The sequence below is a fragment of the Salmo salar genome, chromosome ssa02, assembly GCF_905237065.1.
Source record: "Salmo salar chromosome ssa02, Ssal_v3.1, whole genome shotgun sequence".
Lineage (NCBI taxonomy): Eukaryota > Metazoa > Chordata > Actinopteri > Salmoniformes > Salmonidae > Salmo > Salmo salar.
In genome coordinates this window covers 16,830,045-16,855,758 of record NC_059443.1, presented here as the reverse complement: position 1 = coordinate 16,855,758, position 25,714 = coordinate 16,830,045, and the positions used below count along the sequence as shown (strand labels likewise).

Genomic DNA, 25,714 nt, shown 5'->3' with positions numbered 1-25,714 from the left:
CTGGGTACCATACCAGTCTGTTTCTGCTGTAAGAGAGAGTGGGGATTGGTTAAAGCAGAAACTGACTGGCACCCAGGCTTTATAGCCAACTCACACCTCATTATGAATATATCGGACTAGAACCCAGTCTATATAGCCAACTCACACCTCATTATGAATATATCGGACTAGAACCCAGTCTATATAGCCAACTCACACCTCATTATGAATATATCGGACTAGAACCCAGTCTATATAGCCAACTCACACCTCATTATGAATATATCGGACTAGAACCCAGTCTATATAGCCAACTCACCTCAAGAATATATTACGGTTTTAGTATTCAACCATACATACACGTAATAAGTTAATTGTATTAAAATCCTCCATTCAAGGAAAAAAAGGGCACTTCATTAATTCGAATAAAGCATTCATATTATCTTTAAAAATGGAATACAAAAAAATATTTGACACTAAAAAGTATCATCATTTTTATGCAGCAAATGGACAACAGTCAGACTGTGTAGCATGTTTATTTCCTTGTAACACGCCCTAAACCAGAGCAATATATATGTAAATACATGGCTCTGCCCTAAACAAGTGCTGGCAACAGGACAATAATACTGGAAATGTCTAGCAGTAATACTTGAATAATTCATAGTTCTTCTGTCCTGGTCCTGCAGAGTTCCAGGCTGTGTTGTTCCAGCTCAACAGTGACTAACCGGATTCTACTCATCATCTTGATTGGAGGTGTGTTAGTGCTAGGCGGGAACAAAAGCCTGCACAGCCTGTACTGTAGCTGTCCAGGGCCATTGTGAGGAACGCTGGTCTGCTATAACATTAGTCCATCAATAGCTTAGTTAGCACTGAACACACTATAAACAAGTCTTACTCTAACACTGTGCGTTAATGCAGCATTTCCCAAAGAGATGTACGTTTCAGGTTCTGCCCCAGGATGACACAGCTCATTCAAATAATCAAAGCTAAATGATTAGTTGATTATTTGAGTTAGTTGTGTAGTGCTAGGGCAGAAACCAAAACGTGCACCACTTGGGGTCCCCAGGACCAAGTTTGGGAAACCCTGCATTAATGCATTCTGCATAGAAACTGCATGTAGGTTGTCTGGTCTCATCTTGTTTTGCATACCCCTACATGATGATCTACCTGCAAAGTCTGTGCAAAAGTTCACAATGATGTTTAAGGTCAAATAAGCTTAAATCTAGTGCACTATTTATTATGTGAGACGCATGACAGATAGTAGGCAGTGTTTTTCCTCAGGACTAGTAAGGCAGCGTAATGTTACTGTCATTCCAATACTGCTGTGCTATGCTACTGTTAATCCTGCTGTGCTCCAGTCTTCCCAACTGTACCAAGTACCAACCCTACCAAGTCTCTTCTCTCTCCGCTGGCACTAACAAGTCTCTCACTAGACCAACTCACCAACCACAAACCCCAGGATCTGTCCACTCCAGGATCTGTCCCTTACAGGAGCTCTACTTATCACTACCTTCATTTCTTTTTTATTTAACCTTTAACTAGGCAAGTCAGAAAATAACAAATTGTTATTTACAATGACGGAACAGTGGGTTAACTACCTTGTTCAGGGGCAGAACGACAGATTTATTTTTTTCTCACTAGGCTATCTACTTTGGAAATAGAGAAGGAAAAGTGAGTCCACTACTCGTAACAAAGCAGATTTAAAGTGGTAGCAAAGAAGTTGTTGTAGTTTTCAGGTTGTTTTCTAGGGAGTTGTAAGTTCTCAGGGTTGTAGGGGGTTGCAGTTGTCAGAAGCAGCAAGTTGTGGTTTCTCAAGGTATGCTGTAGGGAATTGTAGTTCCTCGTGTTATGCCATAGGAGTTGTAGTTCTCAGAATGTGCTTTCCAAGGTGTTGTACTTGTCTTTAAAGTTCTTGAGTTCCAGGAAGTGTTTTGGTCGTTTGGTGCGTTGCCCAGCTGACGGTAGGTATGTGACCTGGGAGGGGGGAGAGGGGGGGGTGGGCTCTGGGGTACTGGTCAGGTCTTTAGCTGCTAACTGGTGATGCTGGTCCAGACTGGTGGAGCTGGAGTGGCTCTTCACACTGGGGAGAGAAGAATAACTACTCGAGTCAAACATGAAAAACCTTCATTAAAACACATGAGTAGTGCTTAAATAAATGGCAGTGTGTGTCTATACTCACACAGAGGCCAGTTCGTTCAGGGCTTCCTTGTATTTGACAAACTCTGCTTCTCCAAACACCTTCAGACACAGAGAGACAGACAGGAGTCACACACTATAGACCACTCAGTAAGTGGCAGACACATGCATCTTCCTCTCCCCCAGATAAAATAAAGAGACACACACACTGACCCCGGTGCCGTGGCGAGCGTTGTGGTAGCCCTCCAGCAGTGTGTCTATGAGGGAACTGCGGCTGCTGCGGAACAGGGAATGGGAACTCCTCAGATCTAGAAGCCAGGCGCGGAATCTCCTCCCTGTCACAGCTGTGGGAGTCCCTCCCAACTCACTGAACGGAATATCTGACAGGAGATGAGAATATGTTTTATGATCAAATTGGAGTTATGGATCTAGAGGTCGAAGGCCACTGATTCATAAGGTAGTACAGTAGATGAAGAGGATGTGCAGCATTATAAACTGGGTGGTTCGAGCCCTGCATGCTGATTGGCTGAAAGCCGTGGTATACCACAGGTATGACAAAACATTATTTTTACTGTTCTAATTACATTGGTAACCAGTTTATAATAGCAACAGGGTTTGTGGTATATGGCCAATATACCACGGCTAAGAGTTGTATCCATGCACTCCGCGTTGCGTCGTGCATAAGAACAGCCCTTATTGCTTAAGTATACCATAGTTACTACATAATGCCCCAGCAGGGGGTGCTGTTGGACTGGGATGATGACAGTGAGATGTACAGGCCAGGGTGAAACGGCAGGAGAGGACTTACCAGAGTCTCTTATGGCATCTAGTGCCCTCATTCTGTACAGGTAGTCATAGCAACCTGCAAAACACACACATTGATTATCTTTTTTAGTTCACAGAAGGCTACTGTAGCTAAAGAATGGGTAGAAAAGATATCTGCATGGTGTGTGTATATATGTGTTCTCTCACCGCCACTCAGTAGTCTGTCGTCCTGTTCAGACAGCAGGCGCGGCTCAAAGCGGATCTCCTGAACCTTGGACAGACGAGAGTCTATCTCCTGTCTCAGCTCCTAAAGGACAAAGGAAGTAGAGAAAATTAACACGTGTATAGAAAAGTCATGTAAAAATAAGTCAGACTGAGTGTGTGTGTGTCTTACCTTTGGAGCGTTGTGGCCCAGGGGTACATGTGGTCCTCTACGAGACTTCATGGCGAAGCGCATGATCTGCCTCTTCACAAAGATGAACAGCAGCACAAACACCTGGAGACAAAGACCTCTGTACATTAGAGACATCAACCTATCCAGAGGAGTATGTTCTAGAAGAGACATCAACCTATCCAGAGGAGTATGTTCTAGAAGAGACATCAACCTATCCAGAGGAGTATGTTCTAGAAGAGACATCAACCTATCCAGAGGAGTATGTTCTAGAAGAGACATCAACCTATCCAGAGGAGTATGTCCTAGAAGAGACATCAACCTATCCAGAGGAGTATGTTCTAGAAGAGACATCAACCTATCCAGAGGAGTATGTTCTAGAAGAGACATCAACCTATCCAGAGGAGTATGTCCTAGAAGAGACATCAACCTATCCAGAGGAGTATGTCCTAGAAGAGACATCAACCTATCCAGAGGAGTATGTCCTAGAAGAGACATCAACCTATCCAGAGGAGTATGTTCTAGAAGAGACATCAACCTATCCAGAGGAGTATGTCCTAGAAGAGACATCAACCTATCCAGAGGAGTATGTTCTAGAAGAGACATCAACCTATCCAGAGGAGTATGTCCTAGAAGAGACATCAACCTATCCAGAGGAGTATGTCCTAGAAGAGACATCAACCTATCCAGAGGAGTATGTCCTAGAAGAGACATCAACCTATCCAGAGGAGTATGTTCTAGAAGAGACATCAACCTATCCAGAGGAGTATGTTCTAGAAGAGACATCAACCTATCCAGAGGAGTATGTTCTAGAAGGGGGAACACAATATAGAATTTGACAAGGCAAGATATACACCGAACAAAAATATAAACGCAACATGTAAAGTGTTGGTCCCATGTTTCATGAGCTGAAACAAAAGACCCCAAAAATGTTCCATATGCACAAAAATAATTGTGTACAAATTTGTTTACAACCCTGTCAGTGAGCAATTTTCCTTTGCCAATATAATCCATCCACCTAACAGGTGAAGCATATCAAGAAGCTGATTAAACAGCATGATCATTACACAGTTGCACCTTGTGCTGGGGACAATAAAAGGCCACTCTAAAACGTGCCATTTTGTCACACAACACAATGCCACAGGTGTCTCAAGTTGAGGGAGTGTGAAATTGGCATGCTGACTGCAGGATTGTCCACCAGAGCTGTTGCCAGATAATGTAATGTTAATTTCTCTACCATAAGCCACTTCCAACGTCGCTTTAGAGAATTTAGCAGTTAAGTCCAACCGGCCTCACAACCGCAGACCACCTGTAAGGTGTTATGTGGGCCAGTGGTTTGCTGATGTCAACGTTGTGAATAGACTGCCTCATGGTGGCAGTGAGATTATGGTATGGGCAGGCATAATTTTTGTATTTTATTTATTTAACCTTAATTTAACTAGGCAAGTCAGTTAAGAACAAATTCTTATTTACAATGACGGCCTAGGAACAGTGGGTTAACTGCCTTGAGGTGCAGAACTACAGATTTTTACCTTGTCAGCTCGGGGATTCGATCTAGCAACCTTTTGGTTACTGGCCCAACGCTCTACCCACGTACAATGAACACATTTGCATTATATTGAATGCACAGTGATATCGTGACAAGATCCTGAGGCCCATTGTTGTGTCATTCATCCACCACCATGACCTCATGTTTCAGCATGATGATACACAGCCCCATGTCGCAAGGATCTGTACACAAATCCTGGAAGCTGAACATGTCCCAGTTCTTCCATGGCCTGCATACTCACCAGACATGTCACCACGTTTGGATGCTCTGGATCGATGTGTACGATAACGTGTTTCAGTTCCTGCCAATATCCTGCAACTTCATTCAGCCATTGAAGAGAAGTGGGACAACATTCCAAAGGCCACACTCAACAGTGCCACTCTGCATGAGGCAAATGGTGGTCACACCAGATACTGACTGGTTTTCTGATCCACGCCCCTACATTTTTTTTAAAGGTATTTGTGACCAACAGATGTATATCTGTATTCCCAGTCATGTCAAATCCATAGATTAGGGCCTATTGAATGTATTTAAATGGACTGATTTCCATATATGAACTTTAACTCAGTCAAATCTTTGAAATTGTTGCATTTATATTTTTGTTCAGCATACACTGACACAGCTTGCATGTACTGTAACAGGGTGGAGGTGCCTCCATAAAGTCAATTACAGTAATCATATGATTTGTAAGTGTCATCTTATTGGTCCGTTTGAATTATTGTTTGTGTTATGATTAGTTGCAGGTATCACTCTGGAGAATGCACTTCCACTTGGGGGTATTCATTAGTCGGATTCCGTTGCAAAACGTTTTGAACCTAAAATCTCACGTAAACCCTGTCCACAATAGATACATTCTTAGTTCACCCAAATTACAAAATGACATTTTGGTGTCAATACCCTGTAAGCAGTCTATGGTATGACCGCAATCAATGCTTTAGTTAAGTTTCCCTGGCACGGTTTCCAAATGCATGTGACAAATCCCATTTAGCATGTTCAAATCATCTATAAGTGACTTTGATGAGCTTCAGAATCAATTTGAGATACTTTCGGATGATTTGGACGTGATGCGCAAAAAAATACTAACATCGGTCCCATTCAAGTCATGGTTAGCGTTTGGAAACAAAACCAAAGCAAGGGAAATAAAACCAAGGCGTGGATTGCTGTCATACCTTACAGGGTAAGGAAACCAATGTGTCATTTTGTAATTTGGGTGAATTATCCCTTAATAAAAGCTAGCTATATTTTACTGTGTTGTGTGTTTTCCGTACAAGTGCCCAGTTTGTCTTCATTGCCTGTCATATAACCTGTTTTTTGTTACACGTTGTTTGACACTTCTGCTGTGTTGCCTGTCTCTATACTGTAGCTAGCAAGCTAATTCCATTACACAGGAGTCCGGAGAAACGCAACAGCTAGCTAGTTTTGTCAAGCATTCTTTATATTAAGGAAAAACACGAGAACACATTCATTAAAGACTTACCAGACTTCCGTAGGCCATAACAAGCACTACGTTGACGCTGGAGAGAGGAGAATCGGACCTCATGTTGAAAGTCTTCGTCAAAAGCTAAACTAGCCTAGAATCAACAGAACGCACTCATAGTTCCTTTCAGAAGGTACACGAGTGACTGTGACATTAATGAATTATCAAATGTCGGTTAATCCATTGGAAAATCTGTAACGAAGCGTTGACACATCCCTGTTGTTGATATCCTTTGTTGACATCCGGGATTGTCACGTGATCTATTCCCTGCCTTCTGGTTTCGATGACGTAGCCTACAAAGGTCCTTCACCGCCACCTGCTGTTCGAAACCCCACGAAACACAGGCGCTCCTCTCCAATGAGTGAGTATCAACCTCTATAGTGGTCTCCATTCTCTACGAACCAGTTAGTCGGTGAGAAACAAGAACAGTATTACAATCTTCTCATGTGCCATGAACTGTTTAATGTCATTTGCAACTGCTAATTTGATAGGCCTGTAGTAGGCCTAATATTGCCTTTGTAAAGGGGTTATGGTTATCTTATCCTCTGAAGCCTACTGGAAATACTAGGAATCTGTCAGTTCTCTATGAAGGCAATGTGAGTTGGTTGATGATTTACGATCCTATTTATCCCAATAGACAGAGAAGCCATTATTCTGGAGGAGACTGCAGTGGGAGGCTGAAAAGATGTCTGGAGTTGCAGATGTGAACATTGGGATCTTTCCCTCACATAGCTAGACCAGCGCTCCTCTGTCCAGCAGAGATCTTCATTTACATTTTATATAGCACTAATAAAGCTGTACATGGGTGGAAACAGAAACTCGCCTCATCCATTACCAATGTGTAGCACCCATCTGATTTCTCGGACTCTACAGTGTTTCCCCTATTGATTATTGCTTGGCTGGGTGGGAAATCTCTCAAAGCAAAACCCTGGGCCTCTGACACCAAAACATTCCATTTACAGCTAATGCTTTTGGGTAGTGGTCAACAGAGATGGTGCCTAGCCTATACAATGGCCTATACAAACATTGAACTGTCAAGCAAGCAAACCATTTCTCTTAATTGGCATCTCCTGAAACTGAACTGTTTCTGCATAAACATTATATTTTTCTCTTTTTTGTTTTTCTGTGATATATAGGTGACAAGTAAGTTTGCCTATGTGTTGTCATTGCATGGACTTTGGTCAGTCATGATATAGATATAGGCTAATGTCACCATTCCATAGTCCATGATAGCATGGGGAGACTTTGAGATTGGCTCATTTGGCTGATACTGTATCTGCACACAGCCACGAGACATCTGTCTGTACACTGTGACAGTCTAGTCATCTATAACCCAAACCACTTCCCTGCTTCCGTTATGCTACTGGCTGACTGCCACTGTCTGACTGCTACTGGCTGACTGCTACTGGCCGACTGTCTGTTATTGGTGGATGTAAGGGGTAATGGCTGTGACTTGTTGCTTCACTACAGATTGCACAAACACATGTAAGTACTGTACCTTTCTTATTACAGATTATACATAAATGTTACAATGTTATGTCACATGCGCCGAATACAACAGGTGTAGACCTTATCGTGAAATGCTTACCTTCAAGCCCTTAACCAACAATTCAGATTTTTAAGTAAGAAAATATTTGCTATATATATTATTTATATATATTTTTTTAAGTAACACAATAAAATAACAATAACGAGGCTATTGTCACGTCCTGACCAGTAATAAGATTATTTGTTATTGTAGTTTGGTCAGGACGTGGCAGAGGGTATTTTGTTTATGTGTTTCGGGGTGATGGTTTATGTAGTAGGGTAGTTGATTTAGTATTTCCGGGTTTTGTGGTCACTGCTCTATGTTAGTTTATGTTCTTTCTACTTAGTCTGTGTATATGTGTAGTTAATTGGGGTGTGGACTCTCAATTGAAGGCAGGGGTTGTCTAGTTGCCTTTGATTGAGAGTCCTATATATTAGGGTGTGTTTGTGGGAGGTTGTTTCTTGTTTAGCTGTTTTTGCCTGACAAGACTGTCGTTCATCATTGTTATTATTTTTGTATACGTGTTTTGTTTTTCCTTCTTTCTCCGATTAAAAGAAGATGAGTATACAACTCGCTGTGTATTGGTCTGACAGTGATTTCTCCTTATCGTCAGACGACGAGGATTGTGACAGCTATATACAGGGGGTGCCAGTACCGAGTCAATGTGCGGGGGTACAGGTTAGTCGAGGTAATTGAGGTAACGTACAGTCGTGGACAAAAGTTTTGAGAATTACACAAATATTAATTTTCACAAAGTCTGCTGCCTCAGTTTGTACGATGGCAATTTGCATATACTCCAGAATGTTATGAAGAGTGATCAGATGAATTGCAATTAATTGCAAAATCCCTCTTTGCCATGCAAATGAACTGAATCCCCCAAAAACATTTCCACCGCATTTCAGCCCTGCCACAAAAGGACCAGCTGACATCATGTCAGTGATTCTCTCGTTAACACAGGTGTGAGTGTTGACAAGGACAAGGCTGGAGATCACTCTGTCATGCTGATTGAGTTCGAATAACAGACTGGAAGCTTCAGAAGGAGGGTGGTGCTTTGAATCATTGTTCTTCCTCTGTCAATCATGGTTACCTGCAAGGAAACACGTGCCGTCATCATTGCTTTGCACAAAAGTGCTTCACAGGCAAGGATATTGCTGCCAGTAAGATTGCACCTAAATCAACCATTTATCAGATCATCAGAACTTCAAGGAGAGTGGTTCAATTGTTGTGAAGAAGGCTTCAGGGCACCCAAGAAAGTCCTGCAAGCGCCAGGACCATCTCCTAAAGTTCCTAAAGTTGATTCAGCTGCGGGATCGGGGCACCACCAGTACAGAGCTTGCTCGGGAATGGCAGCAGGCAGGTGTGAGTGCATCTGTACACACAGTGAGGCGAAGACTTTTTGGAGGATGGCCTGGTGTCAAGAAGGGCAGGAAAGAAGCCACTTCTCTCCAGGAAAAACATCAGGGACAGACTGATATTCTGCAAAAGGTACAGGGATTGGACTGCTGAGGACTGGGGTAAAGTCATTTTCTCTGATGAATCCCCTTTCCGATTGTTTGGGGCATCCGGAAAAAAGCTTGTCCGGAGAAGACAAGGTGAGCGCTACCATCAGTCCTGTGCCATGCCAACAGTAAAGCATCCTGAGACCATTCATGTGTGGGGTTGCTTCTCAGCCAAGGGAGTGGGCTCACTCACAATTTTGCCTAAGAACACAGCCATGAGTAAATAATGGTACCAACACATCCTTCGAGAGCAACTTCTCCCAACCATCCAGGAACAGTTTGGTGACGAACAATGCCTTTTCCAGCATGAACAAAACAGATATTTTGGGTCCATGGCCAGGAAACTCCCCAGACCTTAATCCCATTGAGAACTTGTGGTCAATCCTCAAGAGGCGGGTGGAAAAACAAAAATCCACATATTCTGACAAACTCCAAGCATTGATTATGCAAGATTGGGCTGCCATCAGTCAGGATGTGGTCCAGAAGTTAATTGACAGCATACCAGGGCGGATTGCAGAGGTCTTGGAAAAGGAGGGTCAACACAGCAAATATTGACTCTTTGCATCAACTTCATGTAATTGTCAATAAAAGCCTTTGACACTTATGAAATGCTTGTAATTATACTTCAGTATTCCATAGTAACATCTGACAAACATTTCTAAAGATACTGAAGCAGCAAACTTTGTGAAAATTCATATTTGTGTCATTCTCAAAACTTTTGGCAACAACTGTAGGTAGGGGTAAAGTGACTGCATAGATACTAAACAGCAAGCAGCAGCAGTCTAAAAAAGGGGGTCAATGAAAATAGTCTGGGTAGCCAATTGATTTACTGTTTAGCAGTCTTATAGCTTGGGGGTAGAAGCTGTTATTAAGGAGACTTTTGGACTTTGACAATCCAGTACCGCTTGCCATGCGGTAGCAGAGAGAACAGTCTATGACTTTGGTGGTTGGAGTCTTTGACAGTTTTTAGGGTCTTCCTCCTACACCGCCTGGTATATATATTTTTTAACTAGGCAAGTCAGTTAAGAACAAATTCTTATTTCACAATGACAGCCTACCCCGGCCAAACCCTCCCCTAACCTGGACGACGCTCGGACAATTGTGCACCCTATGGGACTCCTGATCACAGCCGGTTGTGATACAGCCCGAGATCGAACCAGGGTCTGTAGTGACGCCTCTAGCACTGAGATGCAGTGCCTTAGACCGCTGCGCCACTTGGGAGCCTACTGCTGGATGGCAGAAAGATTAGCCCCAGTGATGTACTAGACCGTAAGCACTACCCTCTGTAGCGCCTTGCGGTTGGATGCCGAGCAGTTGCCATACCAAGCGGTGATGCAACCAGTCAGGATCTTCTCGATGGTGCAGCTGTAGAACTTTTTGAGGATCTGAGGACTCATGCCAAATCTTATGTCTCCTGAACATACGAGTGAGTGAATGAGCGAGCTCGTGACTGAGTAAGACAGTGACTGAATAAGACAGTGACTGAGTGAATGAATGAGTGAGTGAGACGGTGCCTGAGTAAGACAGTGACTGATTGAGTGAATGTCTGCTCGCCCGCCTGCCTCTGTTTGTGTCTGTTTATATTCCCATGCAGTATAAACCAGTGTGGTTGTTCAGCTGCCCTCTCAGACCACATTCTGCTACTGAGAATAAACCATGCTGCCTTCACAGCCTTGGCAGTCTGAAACATCTAGAGGAAACAGTGCTCATGAAGGAGGGAATACTGCTAACGAGACATTGCTCATGAAGGAGGAATACTGCTAACGAGACAGTGCTCATGAAGGAGGAATACTGCTAACGAGACATTGCTCATGAAGGAGGAATACTGCTAACGAGACAGTGCTCATGAAGGAGGAATACTGCTAACGAGACAGTGGTCATGAAGGAGGAATACTGCTAACGAGACAGTGCTCATGAAGGAGGAATACTGCTAACGAGACAGTGCTCATGAAGGAGGAATACTGCTAACGAGACAGTGCTCATGAAGGAGGAATATTGCTAATGAGACAGTGGTCATAAAGGAAAGGAGACAAGGAAAGGATGCTGTTAGGGACACAGCACACTGTATATGTAAATGAAAGTGTGATACTGATGTCTCTACCGGTGGTGTGACGCTTCTTTGTTCCCTCAGGAAGGAAGTCTCTCAGCTCACGCTTCAGACGGCAGAGCGGAACAGCTACAAGTCTGAGGTAAATGTTTTTTAACCCTAATTTTAAATTCATTTTCAACCTTTTCATATATTTCTTAGAATGCAAATATTGTCTTGTCTAGATCTGCTCTGTTCCAGCGCATCAACACTGACAGATATATAATCAATATGTGGGAGTACCTTTAGACCTATTGACCTGTGCTATTGATAAGTTGATGTTATTTATCTCAGTCAGAGCCCTGAACTGGCCAACCCTCACGTTGCCCCAAGACTCCCTCTGTCTTACCTATCTTTTAGACATCTCCAAAAAGGAACTCCCCTGGGGAAAAGGAGTGTTGAAATTATAGGCTCATATGAGCTGTGTGGAGGTCTCCTAATGCAAGCCTTTGTTGATTCCCCATTACACAGGTAACCCGACTCAGCTTGGTCTCCGCTCATGTAATCTAACATTCTCACTCTGTAGTTAGAGTTATACATCCCATGTTGTTTCACCTGGAAAGGTTACCTAGGGTGGGCTGTGAAGGGTTAGGCTCTCTCTCGCTCTCTCCCTTTCCCTCTCTCCTTCTCTCTTTTCTTCTCTCAGTTTCACATCATTATCAGAACCCTGTCCCTTCTTCCTCTGGCTGTGGTGATGTCACAGTAGGACACAGAGAGATTGATTTTGATGTGTGTGTGTGTGTGTGTGTGTGCGTGTGTGTGTTGTACAGCGTCACATCTCATGTAGTGTAGTTGTAAATCTACTGACTGACTTCAGGGTTAACTGATCAATACAAAATGGCAGCATGTGTTTGTACTGTATGTGTGTGTGGAAGGGGATGATACATATGCATGTGTTCATACAGTATAAGTGCGTGTGCGTGGTCAGAAGGTGACACACTGAGCGAGTCTGGAATGCCGTCCTGTGAGCAAGAAGGAAGGAGGGAGTAACAATGGAAGGGGGAGGAGAGAGAGAGAGAGGGGGGGGGGGGGTAAACCAGTGGGGTAGGTTTGTGTTACTGTATAGATACATAATGCAAAGATGACAGAGAACACGCACACAGAGAGAGAGAGAGAGGGAGCTGCAAGAGGAGGCTGGGAGGAGGATGAGGATGATGGTAACAGTACTCTCTCCCACTACAACCCAAAACACAGCTTCTGATTGGATCAGCTTGGACTCCTAAGTTTCTCTGAAGGTAAGGTGTGTTTCTGTGTCTTTGTTTAATTTGGCTTTAGAGTGAATGGGGCCATGTTGTTGCCAACGGATACGCAGGTGGGAGGCTTTGAGAGCTGGGAGAACAGGTGTTTCTGTAAACTGACACTGGGACTTACCTGAGTCAAAGAAGAACTGGTACACACATAGAAAAACACACATTACCATCCATATGGAATTAATACACGCTCATGGATTTAGTCTTCTTGTTGGTAGGTGTTATTTATTCATTTTTGGGATCTTCAAACTTTCTGATATAATGATATATCATGTAGCTTAGTTGTACTGTGATGTTTTCAGCTGTTTACTTTTGGCTGGGATGGTGACAGTTGGGTGACAGTTATTCTGTTCACTGATATGACAGCAGTCTGCACCCATTAGACACTTAGCTTTGCATAACGCCCCAGAGATGAAATATTTGATAGTGGGAGGTTATATGTCAATCCGTAGGTGAATGACTGGATAACAAGTCAAGAACCCATAACTGAACGGATGCTTCACGGGTTGTGAGTACTGTAGTAGATAGTGAGTAAGATATCTTGTACTGAGTAAAGTATCTTGTACTGAGTAAAATATCTTGTATTGAGTAGAGTATCTTGTATTGAGTAGAGTATCTTATATTGAGTAGAGTATCTTGCACTGAGTAGAATATCTTGTAGGAAAAAAATTTGCTATCTAGAACCAAAAAGGGTTGTCCACATAGGAAAACCCTTTGGATAACCTTTTTTTAAATTCCAGTTAGAACCCTTTTGGTTCCAGGTAGAACACTTTGGGGTTCCATGTAGAACCCTCTGTAACCCTTTCTACAGAGGGTTCTACATGGAACCCAAAAGGTTTATACCTGGAACCAAAAACGGTCTACCTGGAACAAAAAAGTGTTATCCTATGGGGACAGCTGAAGAACCCTTTTGGAACCCTTTTTCTAAGAGTGTACTGACAGTAGAGTAACTTGTACTGACAGTAGAGTAACTTGTACTGACAGTAGAGTAACTTGTACTGACAGTAGAGTATGTTGTACAGACAGGAGAGTATGTTGTACTGACAGTAGAGTAACTTGTACTGACAGTAGAGTAACTTGTACTGACAGTAGAGTAACTTGTACTGACAGTAGAGTAACTTGTACAGACAGTAGAGTATGTTGTACAGACAGGAGAGTATGTTGTACAGACAGGAGAGTATGTTGTACAGACAGGAGAGTATGTTGTACAGACAGGAGAGTATGTTGTACAGACAGGAGAGTATGTTGTACTGACAGGAGAGTATGTTGTTCTAACATGCCCAGATTCCTGTCATTTGCGTGAAGAAAAGACGTAAGAGGACGCAGATCAGGCTGCCTTTTGAGAATCCGTAGGTGAGCGAGTAAACTTTCACTGCCATCAGTGCTACTTGCTAACATGCAATCATTAGAAAATAAAATTGATGACCTACAATTATGATTATCCTACCAACGGGACATTAAGAACTGTAATATCTTGTGTTTCATAGAGTTGTGGCTGAACAACGGCACGGATAATATAGAGCTGGAGGGATTTTCAATGCACCAGCAGAACAGAGAAGCTATGTCTGGTAAGACGAGGGGTGGGGGTGTGTGTCTTTTTGTCAATAACAACTGGTGCGCGATGTCTAATATTAAAGAAGTCTTGAGGTATTGCTCGCCTGAGGTAGAGTACCTATGATAAGCTGTAGACCACACTATTTACCAAGAGAGTTCTCATCTATATTATTCGTAGCCGTCTATTTACCACCACAGACCAATGCTGGCACTAAGACCGCACTCAACCAACTCTATAAGGCCATAAGCAAACAAGAAAATGCTCACCCAGAAGCGGCGCTCCTAGTGCCCGGGAACTTTAATGCAGGCAAACTTAAATCAGTTTGACCAAATATTTACCAGCATGTCACATGTGCAACCAGAGGAAAAAACCTCTAGACCACCTTTACTCCACACACAGAGATGCACACAAAGCTCTCCCCCGCCCTGCATTTGGCAAATATGTCCATAATTCTATCCTCCTGATTCCTGCTTACAAGCAAAAACTAAAGCAGGGAGTACCAGTGACTCACTCAATACGGAAGTGGTCAGATGACGCGGATGCTACGCTACAGGACTGTTTTGCTAACACATACTGGAATATGTTCCGGGATTCATCCAATGGCATTGAGGAGTATACCACCTCAGTCATCGGCTTCATCAATAAGTGCATCAACGACGTCGTCCCCACATTGACCGTACGTACATATCCAACCATGGATTACAGGCAACATTCGCATTGAGCTAAAGGTGCCGCTTTCAAGGAGCGGGATTCTAATCCGGATGCCTATAAGAAATTTGGCTATGCCCTCAGACGAACCATCAAACAAGCAAAGCGTCAATACAGGATTTAGATTCCTACTCCACCGGCTCTGACGCTCGTCGGATGTGGCAGCGCTTGAAAACTATTACGGACTACAAAGGGAAACCCAGACGCGAGCTGCCCAGTGACGCGAGCCTACCAGACGAGCTAAATACCTTTTATGCTCGCTTCGAGGCAAGCAACACTGAAGCATGTACGAGAGCACCAGCTGTTCTAGATGACTGTGTGATAATGCTCTCGGTAGCCGATGTGAGCAAGACCTTCAACAGGTCAACATAGTCCCTGTGCTCAAGGAAGCGAAGGTAACCTGCATAAATGATTACCGCCCCGTCGGTAGCCACGTCGGTAGCCATGAAGTGCTTTGAAAGGCTGATCTTGACTCACGTCAACAGCATCCTCCCGGATACCCTAGACCCACTCCAATTTGCATACCGCCCCAACAGATCCACAGATGCACAATTTCAATCGCACTCCACACTGCCCTTTCCCACCTGGACAAAATTAACACCTATGTGAGAATGCTGTTCATTGACTACAGCTCAGCGTTCAACACCATAGTGCCCTCAAAACTCATCACTAAGCTAAGGACCCTGGAACATAACACCTCCCTCTGTAACTGGATCCTGGACTTCCTGACGGGCCGCGGTAAGGGTAGGCATCAACACATCTGTCACGCTGATTCTCAACACTGGGGCCCCTCAGGGGTGTGTACTTAGTCCCCTCCTGTACTCCCTGTTCACCCACGACTGCGTGGCCAAACATGACCCCAACACCATCATTAAGTTTGCTGACGACACAAGAGTGGTAGGCCTGATCACCGACAATGATGAGACACCCATAGGGAGGAGGTCAGAGAACTGGCAGTGTGGTGCCAGGTCAACAACCTCTCCCTCAATGTGAGCAAGACTAAGGATCAACGGGGCTGTAGTGGAGCAAGTCGAGAGTTTCAAGTTCCTTGGTGTCCACATCACCAACGATCTAGCATGGTCAAAACACACCAAGACAGTTGTGAAGAGGGCACGGCAAAACCATTTCCCCCTCAGGAGACTGAAAATATTTGTCATGGGTCCCCAGATCCTCGAAAGGTTCTACAGCTGCACCGTCAAGAGCATCCTGACCGGTTGCATCACTGCCTAGTATGGCAACTGCTCGGCATCTGACCGTACGACGCTACAGAGGTTAGTGCGTACGGCCCAGTACATAACTGGGGCCAAGCTTCCTGCAATCCAGGACCTATATAATAGGCGGTGTCAGAGGAAAGCCCATAAAATTGTCAGAGACTGCAGTCACCCAAGTCATAGACTGTTTTCTCTACGGCAAGCGGTACCGGAGTGCCAAGTCTAGGACCAAAAGGCTCCTTAACAGCTTCTACCCCTAAGCCATAAGACTGCTGAACAATTAATGAAATGGCCACCGGACTATTACATTGACCCCCCCCCCCCCCCCATTTATTTTGTACACTGCTGCTACTCGCTGTTTATTATCTATGCATAGTCACTTCACCCCTACCTACATGTACAAATGACCTCTAACTTGTACCCCCGCACACTGACTCGGTACCGGTACCCCCTGTATATAGCCTCGTTATTATAATTTTTTAAAACTTTAGTTTATTTGGTAAATATTTTCTTAACTCTTCTTGAACTGCACTGTTGGTTAGGGCTTGTAAGTAAGCATTTCACAGTAAGGTCTACACTTGTTGTATTTGGCGCATGTGACAAATAAAGTTTGATTTGATCTTGTACTGAGTAGAGTATCTTGTCCTGACGGTAAATAGATTAGTAAATAAACTGGTGGTTCAGTAGGTTGGAACATGCTGATTGCAACACCAGAGTTGAGGGTCTGATTCCCACACGGGCCCCCATATACTGAGTGGCTTGGTATAGAAGTCCATCACCATGCTATTGTTCTAACAGCAGGTCAACAGTACCCTACGGTAGTGACAGTGTAGATATCAGTAGCTCCATCTGAAAGCAGTGCCCATACAAACTGCATGGAAAGCAGTTTCACTCAGTTCCGCTTCTGTTACAATCTTATCTGATCACATTCAACTCTGTTTGACTGAGCCCTTTGTGGAGCACTTTGAATCTCTGTCTGTGTTTTGATTGTTTTATTTGACGAGAGAGTGCATGCATATGCGTGTGTGTGTGCGAGAGAGACAGAGACAGAGAGAGAGAGAGAGAGAGAGAAAGGGAGAGAGAAAGAAGGAAAGAGAGAGATTAGGCTGTATCTGTGTAATACATTGTTTCCTAGTGTCAGAGTGGATTGTTGTCTGATTGGTTTTTCCAGTTTGATTTTAGGTTGTCGCCAGTCCAGTCGACCCAGGACATGTTTCTAGTGTAAACAGCTGTTAGGACATACCCATTTAAGTGACGTGTTTAGGTGGTGTGTGTGTGTGTGTGTGTGTGTGTGTGTGTGTGTGTGTGTGTGTGCGCAGAGGGAGACCTCTATGTGAATGGACTCATTGAGTCAGTATGAGGGGAATGTATGGAAGGCAGCAGAGTTTCACTGATGAGGTAACCTCACTTCACTGAGATGGTGGTTGGATGGAGACTTACTATAGAGTTTGGAATGTTCTTTTTTTCAACTTAATTGTTTTTTTCATTCGTTTTTTTTGTTGTTGACACTTTCACTTCTTTACATATCTCTCTTTTTCTGTATTTTTTTCTTCTTTCTATCTCTCTGTCTCTTTCTGTCATCTCCTTTCCTGTCTCTCTCTCTCTCTCTCTCTCTCTCTCTCTCTCTCTCTGATGACTGTAATCTGGCTACTGTGTGCTACTAACTGTACTGTATCATTACATTTGACCATAGTGTCCAGAATACCGTTACCTCAGCATTCCTAACCATTTCATTTCAAAGATGGAATTTTCTCAGTAAAAATATGCAATGTTTTTCATATGTAAGTATAACATAACATAACATTTGACATATGATATATTTCTTTATGTTTGCAGTGTTCTGAGGCTTGTGTGTGACCGCTCACCCAGGAAAACGTCACTGCTGAGGACCTCTGTTTGACCAGTGGAGCCGACACCACAGAGACACAGAGAGGAAGGGACAGAGAGGGAGGGAAGTAGAACTAACAATCATCTCTGAGTGTGTGGGAGACAGAAATGCAGAGAATCTTCATGGATGGAATCTCAAACCTGTGGATATACAAGTGAGTGTCTGTTGATATCTGGAGCCCCAAACATGAGAAGATTGCAGTTCAACCACTCTGATGTTTCTGCTGGGGCAGACAAACACCTTTCCTACCAGGCCTGTGCTGCTGTCGAAGGCTTCTGTGATGATTTTGACCAGTGGTTAAACTGCAAAAAGGATTACTGGGATTATTAAACTGTTACCTTTTACTACATACTACATTTGGAATAATTCAACTCGCACTGGACCCATTCCCCAGTGAGGGGAAATACACAACAGGCTCCACAATGGCCACCGGACAGTTGAGACAGAATGGTGGTGTGAGGGACGTGATCCCAGAGGATGGCAGTGACAGGGGAGGAAACTGTGGCAATGCAGGGAAGTTGGCTGGAGACCGGGGCAGGACAGAGTGGAGAAGGCTAAACCTGCCCAAAAGGAGTAAGAGTTTAGACTGGAGAGGAAGGGGGGCTAGCCCTGGCGAAGGGCTCAGGACTGGGCTGCTGAGGTTTTCTGGGAACCTAGGGGGGTCCACACTTAAACGAGCAGAGAGTTTGGAGAGTAGGGGGGCAGGAGAGAGTAATGTGTTGTCCAGGGTGAAGGCCTTTAACTCAGTTGGACCAGGGGAAGTGATGAGCCCCGTTGGGGGGTCAGGGTGTTCCCTTGGTGAAGGGATGTCCCCTGTGGGTCTAGAGTATGTGGCTCTATCTCTGGAGCGGGCCAGTGGGGGCCAGTCCCTCCCCATGAGGCTGAGGTCTAGTCCTGGTCCTGGGTCTGGAACCAGAAAACCAGCCTGTGGATCTCTTGGATCCTCCAGGGGTCAGAGTATCTGGGACCGGATACAGAAGCTCTATGGGACTACTGGACCTGATAAAGCTACTAACAGAGATGAGGATGTGAAGGACTCAACCAGAACCAAGCGTCTCTCAGCACCGGTAGGAGACTGGTCTCTATTGGAGAGGGATGTGAAGGACTCAACCAGAACCAAGCGTCTCTCAGCACCGGTAGGAGACTGGTCTCTATTGGAGAGGGATGGAGAGGATACAGCAGCCAATCGCAGGAAGTCCACCACAGACTCTGTCTTTGTCTCCCCCCTCTCCTCCCCCTTTTCCTCCCCCCTCAGTGGATTATCCAGGGGGGAGAGGAACGGCCTGCTCTCACACACACCCCTAGTAGAACAGAACACCACACACACACCCCTGGTAGAACAGAACACCACACACACACCCCTGGTAGAACAGAACACCACACACACTGCACACACACCACAGAGACATCAGAATAGTGCCGTCAAGGTGTCTGGTTTCAGCCCCTCAGTATCTCCAGTGTCAGGGTGGACCACACCCACACTGTCATACAAACCCTCACACACACCGTTAGTGGAGGGGTCATCAGTGTGCATTAGGGACCCCTCACTATCCCCTCCATTAGGAGACAAACAGGAGAGAGGGAATAAGGAGGTGACAAACACTGTTGGCAAAAAGAGTGGAAGTGGTGAAGACAGCGAAAAGGAGAGACTAAGGGTGGGGAGCATGGCTCAGGAAAAAGAGAAACGGACTGATGTCGAAGGAAAAGGACACAAGAAAAAGGAGGTGGAGAAGCGAGGGAGAGATAACGCTGAAGTCTCTCTCCCCCAGCACAGACTATCAGTGACACCCACCAGGAACTCTCAGCCTATCACAACATCCGGAGTAGGGGTCACCACAGGGTCAAACCCCCTCCTGACCAATCAGCTTAATGGGAAAACTGACACCTATGACAGGAGCAAGACCCCTGCTAGAGGCATGGCCAGGGAACAGAGCCTGTCAGAAGATGTGTTTGAAGCCAACACCCCACAGAGGATAACATTACAGAACACTGAAAATACCAAGTTACCTGGGAAACTGGTAGTGCCCTCTGCAGCCAGTGTGAGGAACAAGATCCACCAGTTTGAAGCTCTGACACAGACATCTCAGGTCCCAGTGCCCAACTACCTGAAGCCCAGACGGGCTTTCTCTGTCCCGGAGCAGCTCAGTGAGTCTGGAGACGGGGTCAGGAAGAGGGGGTTGGATAGACAGGTAGGCAGGGTGGCGGGAGTATGGGAGAGAGGGAGAGGAGGAGGAGAGGGAGGGATTGTAACTATGGATGGGGTGAGAGGACGAGGAGAAGGGGTAAGGAAGAGTGTGCCAGATAAAGTACTTGGTGGAGGGAGAGGAGGTGAGGTAGTGAGAGAAGAGAGGAAGGCTGATAGAGGGTGGGTGGTGAGGTCTATGTCAGTGGAGGAGGTGAGGCTGGGGAGCAGGGAGAGAGGGGGAGTGTGGGAGAGAGGGGGAGTGTGTTATAGAGGGGGAGTAGGGGAGAGCGGGGGAGTGGGGGGAGATAGGCAGAGTGGGTTATAGAGGTTTAGTACGGGGAGTGGGGGAGACAGGAGGAGTGGGGGAGGCAGGAAGAGTGGGGGAGGCAGGAAGAGTGGGGGAGACAGGAAGAGTGGGGGAGACAGGAAGAGTGGGGGAGACAGGAAGAGTGGGGGAGACAGGAAGAGTGGGGGAGGCAGGAAGAGTGGGGGAGGCAGGAAGAGTGGGGGAGACAGGAAGAGTGGGGGAGACAGGAAGAGTGGGGGAGACAGGAAGAGTGGGGGAGGCAGGAAGAGTGGGGGAGACAGGAAGAGTGGGGGAGACAGGAAGAGTGGGGGAGAAGGCTGTTGGCTCTGGTACGTTTTCCAAACTCGCGGGTAAACTAGACATCCCTCTGAATGGCAAAACCACCAGAGACACTCTGAGAGACTTTTCCATTGATGAGCCAGACCTCCCCAATCACACAGTCACACCCCAGGACTGGAGTAGGAGAGGCACCAACACAAAGACTACTACAGTCACTGCCAAGGATACTTCATCCTCCCAGCTGTCTAACTCTGTGAACAACTCCAATGATGTTCTAGGTGGCCCTGACCAGTCTAGGAGGCCTCACAGTAGAGACTCACCTAACCTGCCATCTCCAGTGAGCGATGATGACAAGACACCCACCAACACCCCCCAGAACTCCCCCTTCCACCCCCAGAACACACCTCCCACCTCCCCACACCTCCCCACTACTTCCCTGCAGCCTAAACACCAACAGGGTGTAGATTCAGGCCTGGTTGCCCTGAAGAACCCTCCAGTCTCCACACACACAGCCCAGGCTAGGGTCACTACTGACCCTGCTATCCCAGTCTCACCCTCTGGCCTAGAGAGGGATTCCCTGTCCCTTCCCCTCACCTCCTCCTCCCCCAGCAGCCTACCCCTCCTCCCCACTCTGGCTCGATGGAACTCAGAGGAGGGGGGATGGAGTGATGAGGATACTGATGATGAAGGTACAGAGAAGGACGAGGAATCCACCTACGACTCAGACTCTGCAGAATCCTCGGTGACCGTCACCAGCGCCATTAGCCAATCACATCGCAGGAGCTTCTCTCTCAGGTGGGTCACTTCTGTTTTCAACTGATGATGAAAATACTACGCTGACACAACAAGCACCATGTTTAAAAGTCCATATAGAGCTAGAAAGGTGTGATTATTGTCAGGCTACCTGTTACTTTTTTTATCTAATCATTCAACTTTATCTTTGTTTATTCCCTTACTATGGCTCTCTCCCTCAGTCTGGCAGAGCTGTGTAACTTCGGAGAGGTGGACTATGATCCCCAGTCTTCCTCTGACAGTGAGGAGTGGCCGTCCAGCCGGTCAGCCAGCCGGTCAGCCAGCCGGTCAGCCAGCCTGTCTTCTGACGTGTCGGCACTGTCCTGTGTGTCTGTCCTGGGCAGTGATGAGTTGAACCGCCTGCTGGACGATGTAAAGGGCCTGGGGGCGACAACGCTGCAGGTACTACAACCATCTCCACTATACCAGACTAAACAACCAGCTAAAACATTACATTAGTGTTATTCCATTCTAATTAGCATTAATAATAGCAGCAGTATTTGTTAATGCTCAGCTGCCATCTTGTGCTGTTGCTGTTCTATCCCCCTTCACTATCTCTCCCCGCTCTATAGAACTATGAGGATGTCCAGGTGGTGGTTCTCCATAAGGATGTTGGTGTGGGACTGGGCTTCACCATGGCAGGAGGAGTGGACCAGAACAAACCTGTCATTGTGAGTACTGCTCAACCAGTACCAATGCTTCCATGTTTCTGTGACCGACTCAGGTCGCCCACACAATTCAAGACCACATTAGCCCACTGATCTAAAGCCTAGGCATCATGTTTTTTCACTTCCTGGTCAACTCTGACCTCTGGTGTTTGTCTTGCAGGTCCATAAGGTGTTCCCGGCAGGGGTGGCTGCTAAGGAGGGATCCATCCAGGAGGGAGACAAGGTCCTGTCAATCAACGGCACAGCGCTGTGTGGCTCCTCCCACTGGGAGGTGCTGAGGACACTAAGGAGGGCACGGACTCAGGGAATGGGCGTGGTTGTCTTGAGGAGAGGGGAGGTAACAGACCCCCGTAAGGGAGGAACAGTGACTGACAGTCGGGGAGGGACACAGACAGAGCCTGCTAACACTGGTGAGATGGATCAGCTGGTTGGAGCGTTGCAGTAGCACTTTTTAGAACTGTGGTAAAACTTATCTAAAGCAGAACAACATTGATTAATGTTCCAAACTCATTTCACAGCTTCTCTCTTATCACCCTGAACCTGTTGTTTTTCCACAGCTTCTCTCTTATCACCCTGAACCTGTTGTTTTTCCACAGCTTCTCTCTTATCACCCTGAACCTGTTGTTTTTCCACAGCTTCTCTCTTATCACCCTGAACCTGTTGTTTTTCCACAGCTTCTCTCATCACCCTGAACCTGTTGTTTTTCCACAGCTTCTCTCATCACCCTGAACCTGTTGTTTTTCCACAGCTTCTCTCTTATCACCCTGAACCTGTTGTTTTTCCACAGCTTCTCTCTTATCACCCTGAACCTGTTGTTTTTCCACAGCTTCTCTCTTATCACCCTGAACCTGTTGTTTTTCCACAGCTTCTCTCTTATCACCCTGAACCTGTTGTTTTTCCACAGCTTCTCTCTTATCACCCTGAACCTGTTGTTTTTCCACAGCTTCTCTCATCACCCTGAACCTGTTGTTTTTCCACAGCTTCTCTCTTATCACCCTGAACCTGTTGTTTTTCCACAGCTTCTCTCTTATCACCCTGAACCTGTTGTTTTTCCACAGCTTCTCTCTTATCACCCTGAACCTGTTGTTTTTCCACAGCTTCTCTCTTATCACCCTGAACATGTTGTTTTTCCACAGCTTCTCTCTTATCACCCTGAACCTGTAGTTTTGACAGAGACGGTAGGCAAATGTTTGTGTGGGAGTCATTTTGACCGTGTGTGTGGGAGTCATTTTGACCGTGTGTGTGTGTCCTGTGTGTCAGGTCAGAGGGTGTGTGTGAGGCTGGAGAAGCACAGCAGAGACCTGGGCTTCAGTCTGGAGGGAGGAGTGGGTTCCAGCCTGGGAGACAAACCACTCACCGTACAGAAACTCTTCCTGGGTGAGAGGTCAACCTACCTACAAAATATAATAGTATTAATGAACGTTACTTGATCATCTATTTTATTCCTTTCACGTTTTCCTCCCTATTGAAAAAATGACATATTCTGCTTTCATGTTATCATCTTGTGTATATATTCTGTTTTCATGTTATCATCTTGTGTATATATTCTGTTTTCATGTTATCATCTTGTGTATATATTCTGTTTTCATGTTATCATCTTGTATATATATTCTGTTTTCATGTTATCATCTTGTGTATATATTCTGTTTTCATGTTATCATCTTGTGTATATATTCTGTTTTCATGTTATCATCTTGTGTATATATTCTGTTTTCATGTTATCATCTTGTGTATATATTCTGTTTTCATGTTATCATCTTGTGTATATATTCTGCTTTCATGTATTTTCAAGAGGACCATAATGGAAATAAGTTTAAAGTTTTTTGTCGTCCTCGATGATTTAAAAACTGCAATAATGCATTGTCCACACATATTGTGTTACTAAATGGCCAAATAAATCAAACACATTTACTGTATATACCACATGGTAGAGGAGCTGACCTTTCTATTGAGGTCATTCAAATGAAAGTCTCTTTAGTCAGCCGAAACACATGTCAAACTCCAAGCTCAGACCATTGGTTATGAGGTGTCTGATAAAGATATCAAGGTAAACCTCCACTAACAATAAGCCCCTCTTCTCTTTCAGGTGGTCCAGTGAACCAGGTGTCTCCAGGGGACGAGGTGTTGGAGATCGAGGGTGTGAGCTTGGTGGGCCTGAGGAGGCTGGAGGCCTGGACCTTGATCAGAACACTGCCCTCTGGGCCTGTGGATGTGGTACTACACCGTCCTCACAAACCACAGTGACAGGAATGAACATTGACATGCACCCTCGATATGCTTATAACAAAGCACTGAAGCATTGTACTCCTATGAGGTTGAAGTGAGGGTTGCCAATCTGATTTTGGATCTGTGGTTCGGGTCAACTTCTACCTCAAGTGAGAGGGATGATATGTATTGCACCAGTCATACAATAACAAAGCACTGAAGAGACCAGTACACATTGAGGAGAGGGCCTGTCTGTATATAGGCTCAACCCAGGGTATGAAGAGGGAGAGAGAGATCAATACAGAGGTCATTTATTTAATTTTGTAGAAATATGCTGTATGTTTCTTTAAAACCTAGTCTGCCCATTGTTTTATTTGATGAAATGTAAGGAGTTTGCATATGGCTGTTGTAATATATATTGTGACTAGAAAGTTAATAATTGTCCGCTGTCTACTTGCTGTTAATAAATCCTACAGTAACCCCATGGTTGAAAACGATCCCTGTTTAAACACAGTATATGGCGGCAGGTGGCCAAGTGGTTAAGAGCATTAGGCCAGTAATCGACTAGGTGTAAAATATGTTGATGTGCTCTTGAGCAAGGCACTTAACCCTAATTACTCCTGTAACTCACTCTGGATAAGAGCATCTGCTAAACTACTCTAATGTAAATGTACATTGTTTTACTGACAGGGGGCGCTAGAGGATCACATATTATCTGCCCACAGATGTACTCTGTTCTCAGGGATAGGTGTGTGTGAGTACATGTGTGCACGTGCAATAAGGCTCTTAGGTGTAGTTTATAGGCCTATATGTGTTTATGAATGTCTCATGTCTCAGTGACACATCGCGTTCCAATTACACTGATTAATGTCACTGATTAACGTCACTGATTAATTAGCAACAGGTCAGAAGACACTGCTCTTGGTGGGATGGGTTCTCATTGGATGGGTCTCCCTCTCTGACACCTGGCCATGTGATAAGATGGCATTAGGCAATAGCCGATGTAAGACTAAGCTTAGCTTTTTCTGCCTTTAACAAGAGAATAACGCCAAGTCATTGTTTACTGCTCCCCAGTGTGACCTTTAGTGAGCTAGTGATACTTCATAACATTTCAACCAAGCTGCGTTTCATTAGTATCTGTCTTCCCTGCGTCATTATCTCCTCATTATCGTTACTGTATTTTTATTATCCTGAGGGTTTCATCAGGGCCTGTTCAGGAGAAGTGACTTTTCATAACGTTCAGATAGAAATGTATT

At 45.1% G+C, this 25,714-nt stretch overlaps 2 protein-coding genes across 3 annotated transcripts; one reads left to right on the top strand and one right to left on the bottom strand.

Moving 5' to 3' along the window:
- Positions 1-499: 499 nt before the first annotated feature.
- LOC106575458 (protein C1orf43 homolog) lies at positions 500-6,550 on the bottom strand. Of its 2 annotated transcripts, none has more exons than XM_014151978.2 (7): positions 6,298-6,550; positions 3,275-3,376; positions 3,088-3,187; positions 2,924-2,977; positions 2,329-2,495; positions 2,159-2,217; positions 500-2,077 (listed from the first exon to the last, which is right to left on the bottom strand). In XM_014151978.2, the coding sequence occupies exons 1-7, from the start codon at positions 6,358-6,360 to the stop codon at positions 1,849-1,851; spliced, it is 774 nt and encodes a 257-aa protein (XP_014007453.1). In that variant the 5' UTR covers positions 6,361-6,550; the 3' UTR covers positions 500-1,848. The 2 variants fall into 2 exon arrangements, with proteins under 2 accessions (XP_014007453.1, XP_014007461.1); XM_014151986.2 differs by having other exon boundaries at positions 500-2,059.
- Positions 6,344-24,942, top strand: LOC123733507 (uncharacterized). The gene is made up of 14 exons (XM_045712840.1): positions 6,344-6,430; positions 6,590-6,709; positions 6,935-7,782; positions 11,456-11,513; positions 11,882-12,645; positions 13,945-14,013; positions 14,148-14,228; positions 17,971-20,521; positions 20,688-21,588; positions 21,768-21,987; positions 22,158-22,256; positions 22,414-22,663; positions 23,514-23,630; positions 24,340-24,942. Exons 8-14 carry the CDS (start codon positions 18,445-18,447, stop codon positions 24,495-24,497), a joined length of 3,822 nt encoding a protein of 1,273 aa, XP_045568796.1. The 5' UTR covers positions 6,344-6,430; positions 6,590-6,709; positions 6,935-7,782; positions 11,456-11,513; positions 11,882-12,645; positions 13,945-14,013; positions 14,148-14,228; positions 17,971-18,444; the 3' UTR covers positions 24,498-24,942.
- The last annotated feature ends 772 nt before the right edge of the window (positions 24,943-25,714 follow it).

Coding starts and splice junctions, on each gene's coding strand:
- LOC106575458 (XM_014151978.2), bottom strand. CDS start 6,360: ATGAGGTCCGATTCTCCTCTCTCCAGCGTCAACGTAGTGCTTGTTATG. Junction 3,188..3,274: donor TGGGCCACAACGCTCCAAAG/GTAAGACACACA, acceptor TTTGTCCTTTAG/GAGCTGAGACAGGAGATAGA. Junction 2,078..2,158: donor CTGAACGAACTGGCCTCTGT/GTGAGTATAGAC, acceptor TGACTCGAGTAG/TTATTCTTCTCTCCCCAGTG.
- LOC123733507 (XM_045712840.1), top strand. CDS start 18,445: ATGGCCACCGGACAGTTGAGACAGAATGGTGGTGTGAGGGACGTGATC. Junction 22,257..22,413: donor ACCAGAACAAACCTGTCATT/GTGAGTACTGCT, acceptor TTTGTCTTGCAG/GTCCATAAGGTGTTCCCGGC. Junction 22,664..23,513: donor GACAGAGCCTGCTAACACTG/GTGAGATGGATC, acceptor CCTGTGTGTCAG/GTCAGAGGGTGTGTGTGAGG.